This window comes from Quercus robur, chromosome 5 (assembly GCF_932294415.1).
Source record: "Quercus robur chromosome 5, dhQueRobu3.1, whole genome shotgun sequence".
Lineage (NCBI taxonomy): Eukaryota > Viridiplantae > Streptophyta > Magnoliopsida > Fagales > Fagaceae > Quercus > Quercus robur.
Window position 1 is genome coordinate 4,373,274 of NC_065538.1, and position 11,838 is coordinate 4,385,111.

Here is an 11,838-nt window from a genome sequence, read left to right on the forward strand (position 1 = left end):
TTTGAGGATCACAAGCAAGCTTGGAAGTTGGAGTGTAAAAATTCCTCTAGGGATTCTACTTGGTCACTGCCTCCACCTAGTTGGATAAAATTAAATTTTGATGCTGCAATTAGAGAAGGAAAAACCTCAGTGGCAGTAGTGGGCAGAGATCAAGAAGGTTTCCGTGTTGCGGCATGGGTTGAGCAGAAGAATCCTGGCAGTCCTCTATTTGGTGAGGCTAGTGCAGCCTTGGTGGCTATTCAAAAAGCTGCTGAGGCAGGTTTTAAAAATATTGTCATAGAAGGTGATGCTTGGAATGTTATTGAGCCTCTGAGAAATCAAGTGGCAGCGCCTCATTGGAGCATTAAGTCTGTGGTGGAGGATATTTTGTATTTAGCTAAAGGTTTTGATAATGTAAATTTTTCTTTTGTTTGTAGAGAAGGTAATGAAGCAGCTCATCTGTTAGCTGGATGGGCTGCCATTTTGAATTGGAATGGGCCAGTACCCATCTCTAATCTGTCGCCTTTGATTTGTCAAGTTTTGGATCGAGATGGTCACAGGCCCAATCTAAATTGTATCTGTTTGTTTTGTGAGAAATAAAGTATTTACTCAGCAAAAAAAAAGAAGAAGAAAGACCGCACCTCCAAATTTCATTTGTAACAACAATCCTAGTTGACTCATTCTTTATTACCGAGTTAACACATTTTTCATTGCATCGTGTCTACTCAGTGCTCATGCATGAATGCGCATAGGGACGGCCAAATCCAGTAAGTAATGAGTACCCGACCCTACATGAAACATTCAGATATTACCTGAATTGTCAGGGTAAAGAGAATGGGCCGGGTTTCGGTAAAAATCCAAATTTTCAGGTTGGATATGGGTATTACCCGAACCTGTTCCATAAAGATTAAATTTTAAATATATATATATATATGTTTAAAAATAAAATTTCTGCTAAATTTTTGTTGAAAATGCTATGTATGTTATTTAAAAATACAGCGTTTGGTTGCCATAAATTTTGGCAATGATAGAGTATAGCAGGGAAGGGGAAGTGCTGTTCAGGTTTATAAAAGTGTTCTACCAAGTCCAATCCATTTTATTTAAAAAATAATATATTTGAATATTAAAAATAAAGAAAAAAGAAAATTATACCTTTTATTTAGCCTATATTAGCCCCTTTAGGCTTTTTACCCAGACCGGTTTTTGTGCCTCCTTGTGATCATATCTAAAGAATAAAGCAAAAAGAAAAGAGAAATAGTAGATAAAAACAATCAGAGAACAAATATTTGGAATGAATTCTCCACAGTACTAGGAGTGATTGGTTTTACATTCATATTTGTACAAGAAAGTTTACAATAGGAAGGTTTTCGAATACAAGAGTCAGTTACAAGTTTAAATCTGTCAGTATACAACACTGTGCTTGGTTTTGGGCTGGACTTGCGCTACTTCAGTGATCTGTAGTGCATTTCTTTTGGCTAGAATAAAGGTAATAAATTCTCATGGTTGGTCGTTGCTTCTTTAGCAGAGACAACAGCCAATTTATTAGTTGCAAATATAATATTTTGGATAAATATTATGTTGCTTTTATTTGAACGGTTTGGCTTATCTTTAATACTTTTTTAATTGGAGGTGTCTTTTTGTTTTAAATATACAATAGCAAGTGGTCGTTAGTTTAATCTTCACATTTTATTTAATTAGTGGATGATGTGACAGTTTCTCATTAAAACAAAAAGATATTCCAATTAGTGGATGATGTGCTAGTTTTGGATAATATTAAGCACAATTATAGGAACTACTTCCCTACTAATACTCAGTGACTAACCAAACTTAACTGTGGATTCTAAAATTACTCCCTCAACACACACCTAACAAATACCATTTTTTTTTTCTCCATTAAACTTTTGTAGCAAGATTAGACATTTGTCAAAAGACCAAGCACGATTAAGAAGCACAACACCACTCTGCAAAAAATCTCATGGCTTTCATTTAATGGGAAAAGAAATAGATAGCTTTAGTCACAACCCTGTAATTTAGCATTAGCATTAGGATATAATCATTAAAAATAATGCCAATAGAAAAGTATTTTTCTTTCCCTTTTTGTCAATTTAAAATTCCATCATTGCAAATAATAATAATAATAATAATAATTAAAGGCCCTAAAAATTGGGTTCGGTTTGGGTACAAATATCAATATGTAAAAAATCAGAGTAACAAATAGGTACAGATGCTAATCAGGTATTGGAATTGAGTATCCACGAGTAAAATTTTCGAGTTGGGTTTGGGTATACCTAACCTAAAGGTCCATGGCCATCCCAAAATTGGTATGTTAGTTTACAATATATACAGTGAGTTTCTTTTTTTTTCTTTTTTTTTTGAGTAGCTGTCCCTTCCTAAGATGCACAATAGTATGTTGTGCAATATAGCATAGTACATTGCCCAATTAAATTCAAACATATCACTCTATTAAACATAATTTTTGTAATAATAATTGCCCAGGCATTTGGTCAATATAATTATGGGTTTGAATTTAGGGCAGATCACAATTTTTCATCCCTAACTATCACCTCAATTACACTTATAACTCCTTGAACTTTCAAAATGCATGATCAAACATGCTATCTCTGTCATGAACTTCGAGGTCTGTTTTATAGTCTTGTATATTTGAATTGCTCACCTCATCATATGATTCCACTCTCAATCTACTACACAATGTTAACATTACAATATGATGATCAAGTTCAAAATTTTCTTTCATCCTTTAATTAGTAAATTGGTGCACAAGAATAATTGTTGTTTCACCTCAGTTTGTAAAGCAAAAGCCGTTTTGTGATTGGAAATAACAAACGAATAACATAACTACTTGTCTTATTTAGGGAAAGGTACAATTAGCACAATAAACCGAATAATTATACAAGAAAAATCATCAAAGTACATTAGTCGCAAACAGATACATCTGTCCAGAGAGAACATATAATAACCCCACACCCAATAAAAGAATATACACTCAGACAGTAGCATTTCGTTTGCGACAAAGGGTAAAATATTATTCTTAGTCATTTGCATGGCAAGCATATGACTATTAGTCTATTACATATTATTCATCAGATAAAATAGAAACAACAGAGATAGTAGCACCTTTTTTTTTTTTTAATTACACAGTAGCACTTTGTTTGTAACAGAGTGTACGATTTATTAGAGTCATTTGCATGTCAATCATGTGACTTTATTGATCAAAAATACCTTAGAAACAAGTGAAACATAAGAAATAATAGTAAAGAGTACCTTATGGACGGTGACCCAAAGAGTTGATTAAGACATCATCTCAAAACAGTTCTGCTGGTTTTTGTCCAAAGCGCACATAGTTTCTCACGGCCAGATGAGTTACGAAAGGAATGATAAATCTGTAGTTGCAAGTTGCAGTGTCAAGATCATGATGATTCATTGATTAGTTTAAAGGACTAAAAAACCAAAAGGAAAAGTCGAACAGAGAAAGATTAAGAAAGACAACCTCAGGTCGATTAAAGCTTGAGTTCGATGAAGCATTGACTTGTGATTATCCACAATTAAAATGGGATGATTTCGTTAATACATTCTGTGAATTCCACTGGCATATCTTTTACCTTCAATTCACGAATAGTCTTTAGATGCTTCAACCCAGTGGAGACCTTCAAATTCTTGCAGGACCGAATCTCCAACTTCTTGAGTCTCCGCATTGCTTGTTCCTCCACAATCCATTCTTCCAGTTCATGAAGCATCCAGAATTTCAGAACTTCAAGCTGGGTAAAGCCTCCCATAGAGCAAACCATGGTTTTCCCAGTATAAGAACCTGAGTAGAAACAGAGGGATTTAAGCTTGGAAAGCTTCTCTAACTCTGGCATTGGATCATCTGAAATTCCAGAGGCTGATAAGGTAAGCTCAGTCAAGCTTTGAGGGAGTCCGGTAACGTTTATGATGATGGATGGATTCTTTAATTTACCAAATAAATAAATACTTGAGAGATTGACGAGTCCTGACAAGTGATTCACATGTAGATCTTGAGGTCGGCCCATTTCATCAATTGATTTCAACATCAATGTTCGAAGGCCCTTCAGTTCCACAGCAAAACTATCTGTCAATTGTTTTTGCTGTGACAAGTCTAACTGGAACGCCAATTCCAATCTCCTAAGGTTTTTCAACCCACTGAGGAAATGCTTCATAGGGCTGTCCTTATGAGGAGTGAGCATATGCCCGCCTGACCCGAAGGACTCCTTATCTACAAATGCACCCCGCAGTATTTGGAGATTTGGCGGAAATTTCTCGTTTCGTCCTTGCCCAATTTTGCCTCGACAAATCTCACCCATGTACAAATTTTGAAGCTTCTGCAATTTCCCTATTGTACTGGGGAGAGTGCGGATATAAGTATGATTGACATCCAAAGTTTCAAGGTTCACTAAGTTGCCAATTGATGATGGGATGTTCTCTAGGTAAGTCCACCTTAACCCTAGATACGTTAACTGAATTAATTTCCATATAGTGTCAGGCAATTGAGGCCTACACACTTGTTCAAGATCAAGTACCTTTAATTGTAAGAAATGCCCACTTGCAATGCCGTTACGAAGGGTGGTACCTACATCTTCTCCAGTTCCTTCTTGAGTATCAAAGCAGAGGATGGACCTGGGATTTTTGTAGGCTTGCATTCTAGAATTCGTTGAACCAATTACATACACATCAAAGTCCGAAATTTTTTTCTCTCGCAACCAGAGTTCTCGTAGAGTATCAGGGAAGATACATGTCTTGACCTTCCCATTCTGCTTTCTTTCCCCTACTTGAACCAAGTTACGCCTTATCAACTCTTGCAAAAACTTCTTTGCAATGGCAACAGATTCAAGAGGCTCTTGCTTATCATCCTTCTGTTGTACCAACCCTTCTGCAACCCACAAAGCGACTAATCTCCTTGAAGCAATTTCAGAGTCTCTGGGGAACTGTGCAAAGTAAGAATAACATTTAGGTAGACGTGGATCCAGAAACAAGTCTTTTTCATGTCTTTCAAAGTTTTCCAACCATGGTGTTTGGTAAGGACTGACATGGTCCAGCACCCTTGTCAAGTCCTTAATCGTCACTTTTTGCCCGGACAATAGATACCCATAACTTAAGATGGTAAGTGGCAAGCCTCCACATCTTTTTACAACTTCATTTGCGAGTTTTTTCCATTTTGAAAAGATTTGATCAGGCTGAGAAGGTTCAGGCTGAAAGCGCACCATCTGGGTAAATAAATCCCAGCTCTCACCATTGGTTCGTAGTTGAAGTCGGTATGGGGTGCTGCTTCGGTCAGCATGTGAAGCTACACTATTGTCTCTTGTGATGAGCAAAATTCTACTCCCATTTTCACAATCCTGGAATGCTTCTTTTAGAGTATCCCAAATTTCCTTGTTAGAGACTCTGTCTAGAACTAGAAGGTACCTTTTGGGCTTCAAGAAATAATTCACCTCCTTGAATGAGTACTCTTTTTCCTTCCCTTTCCTATGATTCGGCAGGATATTTTTTCCTAATCTTTTTAGGAGTAAATCCTTATTATAGTCCACCATATCAGGTAGAGCCACCCAATATCTGAAAGGAAAATGTTTCTGAATAGCTTTATGGTTATAAACCACCTTTGCAAGAGTTGTCTTACCTATGCCTTCCATCCCCACAATGGGAAGTGTGGAGAAAGGCTCAGTTTCAGTGGTTAGCCGCGAGACAATTTCTTGTACATCATCTTCCAAGCCGACCACTGAGATTGTGTCCTCCCTCAATTCAATGCGACATACCCTTATGCTTATGGAAAGAAGTCTGAGAGCTTCCACGAATAAATCATTTTCTGCAGAGAAGTTTTGCCAGAGATCTGTCTCCTTTTGAAAACTACGGTTTCTCCTTTGTGAGGCTGATAAAGAGATACAACTCATTGCATCTTTCACAATGATCTTCATTTGATTATTCCATTCTTTTATTGAATTGGACATGCCTTCTTGAACTGCTTTTGCATCTATGAGAAGTTGGTTCACATCATCAAAATAATCAGGTAGCTCTTCTAATTGAGAAGCTACCATGAGTTGTTCCTGATTGATCTGCTTGCGAAACTTGTCCAGAAGATTTAAAATTTCCTTGTCATCGGTTATGGCCTGAGTCTTCTGTTTTGGCGAGCGATGGACAGCTTTCGGTGCAACTCTTCTGATGAATGTGAAGTCAAATAGAACCTTTTTATAAAAGAGGTCCCAAAGCCGTTTCTTGATGTTGCTAAAGCTCTTCTTGAACTGACGCCTCGCCCACCAATTACCAATATACGGAAACCATCTCATTCGATCTGCAGTTTTCATTATGCTATCGATTGCATTGTGCAGGTCGCTGATGATATCCACGGCTTCATCCACCCAAGCCTTTGCCGTTTCACTTTCCTTTGGAATCCCTGCTAAATCTTGCAGGAAAGCATGCAGTAGCTGCTGTGGCAACTTGATGGAGTACTCTATTTCCTTTTGCTTGTCAGTCACTAAGTTTGGATTCTTAGCCATCAGAAATTTTAATTTCCTTGCAATAGAGACACCTGGTTTTGGCTCAGGAAGATAAAGCGAAGAGTTGTCTTCCTCTATTGGTCTGTCCTGCAAGCTTCGAACAATAGACCTTGACCGCTCTAATGATTTACAAATTCCGGGTCGAGTCTTACGAATTTGATCAGTTATTTCAGCGTTGCACGAACCCAACTCAGCCTGGTTGGCACAAGTTCTCATGAAATTCCTGACAACAGAGTAAATCGATTTCTGAGATTCTCTTGTTTCAGTCAGTGTTCGGTAGGATTCCTCGTAACCCTGTACCTTGTGAACCACGGCTTTGGTTTCATCCACCCAATCTCTATCAGCATCACTTAGTTGTACAATGGTTCCTGGTTTCAGTTGAGAATCCCGAAGTTGATTGGGTTTCTCATCTATTTTTCTCCCGGATTCCAAAACCTCTTCTACATCTTTTATGATAGCTTCCAAGAGCTTGATATTCTTTCTAAGACGCCGGTAACGATTCTTCACCCATGGAAGAAATAAACAACTAAGAAAAATGATGACAATGTACCCACACCCGATGATTATGAGGAATATGAACAAATCAAGAACATAGGCATTAGAAATTATGGATATTACAGGTGAAGTTTCCATGGGTGCTCTGTTCTTGTTTTTTACTTGGTACACCAAACAAAGCTTAATGAAATTACACACTTCCTTTAATGGAAAGAAAAGCCCCATTACATGGTCCAAAAGTGATCATTAATGACTTGGAATAATAGAATTCGTGAACCATAAACAATTCCAAAACTGGGAGGGAAGGCAGATATGGTTTGAGGAATTACCAAGCTTCCTAGATTCATAATAGAATACGTGAACCATGACCAATCCCAAAACTAGGAGGCAAGGCAAATTTGGCTTGAGGAACAACCACCCTTCACGGATGTCACTATATATATATATATATATATATATATATCGCAGGGTCGGACTCAGGATTTCAAGTTAGAGGGGCTGGAGATAAGCACAAAAAAGAAAAAAGAAAAAAAATTCAAATGTGCATCCATATATTATTAACAAACTATCAACCAATACAAATACACAAAATCATTGTTTCTTAATATATTAAGATGCAAACATCTATCAATAAAAACAAAAGACACAAAACACTATTATTTCTTAATACATTTTCTATGAAAATGGAACTTGACACTATGAACTTATTATATATGCACTACCAACAAGCACTTTTCCTAACTTTACCATTTTTATTCCTTGAAAGTTGAATCAATGTTCCTTTTTCTATTACTTGTTTCTATTATTGCTCGTTTCAGGTTGTTTTGGGGTTCTTAAAATATATATATATATATATATATATATAATAATTGTTACTTTTATATAAAATAATGAATTTAATTTAATTTTTTTGTAGAAATCTTAAATAAGGTGGGATTTAAAAAAATATTTATTTATAGTCTTATATTCTTATTCACATTTTATATAAGATATTTAACTTACTATTTACTAATGGCAATCTTGTAAATAAAGAAGAATATAGGATTATTTTTTAAGTAGGAAGTTTCCTAGAAGTTTCCTTAATCTCTCTCTCTACGTTTCTCACTCTATCTATTTCTCCTCCACCGTTGTTCCACCTCCATGGATAGATTGCCGGCAGAAGAAGGAAAAAAAAAAAATGGAAATGCTTAAGAAGCGAATCCTGGAATAGCTGCTTAAGGAACATTGGATGAACCGCACTCTGCTCTTAGCATGCTTTCTTGACATCTTAGAGCTTAATCGCATGTTCAAGTTCTTGGATGATCTCGGCCATATGTGTGGGTTATACGTGCTTTGCTTCAGTCTTGCAAAGGATAAGATTAGAGGTGAGTCTTGTGTTGCTTATCATGAGAAGATTTTATTCAATGAGAACTTCTCTTGTGTAGTTTTCGACAAGAGAATGTCGCATGGAGAGCTTCTTGTGCCGAATGATGGAGCCGCTGTTACTTCTAGTGCTAATGTTGAAATCGTATTAAATGATGATGAGTGTAAAGATGCTATTGTGGATTTGTTATTGAAGGGAGGTACTAATATTAATATAGGGGAGCAATTGAAACAGTGGGCAAATTTGAGAGAAACAAGTAGAAGTCAAGGGAAAGATCTTTTCAAGATCTATGAGGCTAAATTTCACCGGATGCAGAACATTTTTGAGAAAAAAAAAAAAAAAACTATATTTGAGATACATTAAGGTATGGCAGAATTTGGATAGTATATGCGTTGAAGAAGATAAAAGAAGGGAAGAGTTTGGGCACAAACCATTGAGTTGCGAGTCTCTCTTGTCAAAGAGTGAGAGAAAGATTAAGAACACAAGAATGATGCCAACTTCCCCTGCTCCATATTCATATCATAATTATTTCACTGCCTGGTTCAGATTCATGCTTCATCAAAATAAAAATATGTCTCATTTATGGTTTGTTAATTTTGATAAGGATTTCAATTCTGATTTGCCCCTTTGGTTCATACGTTGGTGGACCTAGTTTGGCTCGATTCTTGAAATATTCCCAGAACCATTAATGAATTCTTTTACATATTTCAAAAGTGTGTTCAAAGTTGATTCCTATGGTACTAAATTCCCTCCTTTGCTCCATTTCATTAAGAAATACAAGGTTCCTTGGATCCTGAAATAGCAATATGATAAGGAAGGTGATGTTCTCACTCGCCGCTGGTATGTTAAGTGGTGGGATAAGTTTCCTCACACACAATCAATTATTAACAATGTCACCAGAGGATTCCCATCCCCAACTGCTTCTCCAGCACTAAGAATCACTACCCTAGTGCAAAAAGCTGAACTAGCTGATGCACCTGCTTCTACATCTACTAAAACTGTTAAACCCTCTACTAAGCCTAGGAAAAAGGGTTCTCCTTTGGATGAGATTCACAAGGACCCTAATGCTCTATATGCTCTCATCAAGATGATATCAAAGGAAAAAGAAGCTGCTGATTCAGAAGATGAATAGTCCTCTGAAGCTTCTGTTACAAAAGACCCTTACTACCCCTACAATCAGGAGTGGTTTGGCCATGATGAAGAAGAAACTTAGGATTTAGCAGAAGATTGATTCCCCTATTTTTCTGGCTTGCACAATGGCCAAAATGCTACAATGTTTTTCCCCTGGTGAAATTCCCACTATTGTTTCACACTACTACCCCATGCAAATGATGATGTTTTGAAGAAGAGATTCTTCATGCTTTTAGTCATTTCAATCTTACTTTTTGCAAGTCTTGGTTTTTTAATTGAAGAATCAAACAAGGCCCCTACTACTGATGATTTGAGACAAAAAGTGAAAAAATTACTATTCACCAATCACTGTTCATGGATTACTGTTTATGGATTATTGTTCATTGATTACTGTTCACCGATTACTGTTCACTTTTCACTATTCATCAGTACTGTTCACTATGCTTTTTATGCCTATTTAAGGGGGGATGTCCCTTATGTTAAACCAAGTTTTGCTCTAGAGCCAAAATTCTTTTTAGGACTACTTCTCTCCTTTAGAACTTCTCTCTAGAATTTCCACTATTACCACTATTTCCCTACAAAACTTTGTAACTAGAACTACTTCAAGCCTTGTAACTGTTAAATTGTTGAGATCTTGTAACTACTATTATAAGTTCTGCTACTTATTTTCAATATTAACTACTTTCAGCTTTTAGTTTGTTCTATACTTTATATTGTTTTGATCTATACTGTTTGGCTGGTTCTACCGCCTTATTATTGTTGTTTTGATCTATACTGCTTGGCTGGTTCTACCGCCTTACTATTGTTTTAAATTACTTTGATTATATCTGTAATACCGCATTCTTGGCTGGTTCTACTTTGTTTATTTTACTTTTAACACTAATATTACTGTGCTTCTGCCTTCAACGCTGTGACAAGAGTTATACCATTTGTAGACCGTAGATTTATAATTGATCTAATGGTTAAAAAAATAGTATTAAATGCTAATTGGCTTACACCTCATTCACTTAATTAATAGCAATTTTGTTTCTCTCTTCTTATTTATTATTTAAAACCTTTTACATATACTCTTTTTTTTTGCCAATGACTTTACAAATATATTTGCAATACTTTTTTTGTTTTTTGTTGGGTTCGTACTACTCTTTATTTATTTATTTTTTTCCCTTCTTTTAAGCCAGTCATACTCTTATAGTCTTATCAATTGTGAATATATATCCTGTCTCCTTAAAATAAAATAAATGGCTAAGTGTTGTTTAATGAGGTTTTAAAAAAATGTTTCTCAAATAATAACACAGATACTTTTTTTTGTTGAATGACTTTACAATTATATTTGCAATTCTCTCTTCTTCTTTTTTGGGTGTGCCTGAGTTTGTAATACTCATGTCGTTCTCTTTTCTTCTTTAAGCCGGTAATACCCAGCAATATCAATAATGTGCCTATGGATTCTACAAATCATTGAACCATTCTATCACGGCTGATGTGATACCCTTGTGTCAGTTAGATACGATGCAAGTGACTAAACAGGGTAATCTTCTCTCGAATCGTCTCCCTGAGTCAAGCTAAATTCATTAATGCTCTGTTTGTTTCACTGGAAAACCTTCTGTAAAGATAGTTTTCCATATTTTTCAGTGTTTGGTAGCACAAAAAAAAACCTGGTCAATGGAAAACTCTAATAAAAATAAGGCATATTTTCTGTAAGCTGTTTTCCAAATTTTTTTTTAGAAAAAAATCTCTCTCTCATGCATTGCATCTCCTATAAATATTATTTTCGTCTATAACCGTGGGAAACATAATTTTTTGGCACCTTCTCTCTCTCATGGTAAGTTTTTTCACTTTTTCTCTCTTCCCTTTACTTTTTCTCTCCTCACACCCTCACCGTCACTAACTCTGGTCTCTCTTCTTCCCATTGATCTCTCTCTTTAACTGTCTCTCTTCTCTCTTTTCTCCATGTTTCTCTTCCCCTCTGTAACATAATTCTCTGATTATATTTTTCTTTACTTCACTGATCGATCAATAGCTTTGACTTGCAAAGGAGAACAAATTTGCAGTGGTAATTATTTCATTCCTCTCTACCTTAATCTCAATTCTTTGCTTTGAATTTCAACCTCGATTTTCTTTTTTCTCTAAGAAATTTTCGGTTTGATGGATTCCAGGCAGAAGTTACTTCTTTTTCGTACATAAAGTGCAAAAAAAAATTAAAAAAAAAATAATAATAGAAGAAGAAGAAGAAAGAATGAAAGAAGTAAAAGATGAAAATTTTAAACATAGTACCTATATTGGTCTAAATTGCTTTTACATGGGACAATCTTTACCGTGGACTAATAATATTGTTATATAATGAATGAT

General features: G+C 35.7%; 1 protein-coding gene across 1 annotated transcript; it reads right to left on the minus strand.

Annotated features, from left to right (window-relative positions):
- Positions 1-2,963: 2,963 nt before the first annotated feature.
- On the minus strand, positions 2,964-7,153 carry LOC126724896 (probable disease resistance protein RF9). Its single transcript, XM_050429324.1, has 2 exons — positions 3,488-7,153; positions 2,964-3,380 (listed from the first exon to the last, which is right to left on the minus strand). The coding sequence occupies exon 1, from the start codon at positions 7,134-7,136 to the stop codon at positions 3,543-3,545; it is 3,594 nt and encodes a 1,197-aa protein (XP_050285281.1). The 5' UTR covers positions 7,137-7,153; the 3' UTR covers positions 2,964-3,380; positions 3,488-3,542.
- Positions 7,154-11,838: the final 4,685 nt, after the last annotated feature.

What these genes read in the sequence shown, in the direction of transcription:
- LOC126724896 (XM_050429324.1), bottom strand. Translation starts at nt 7,136, where the DNA reads ATGGAAACTTCACCTGTAATATCCATAATTTCTAATGCCTATGTTCTT.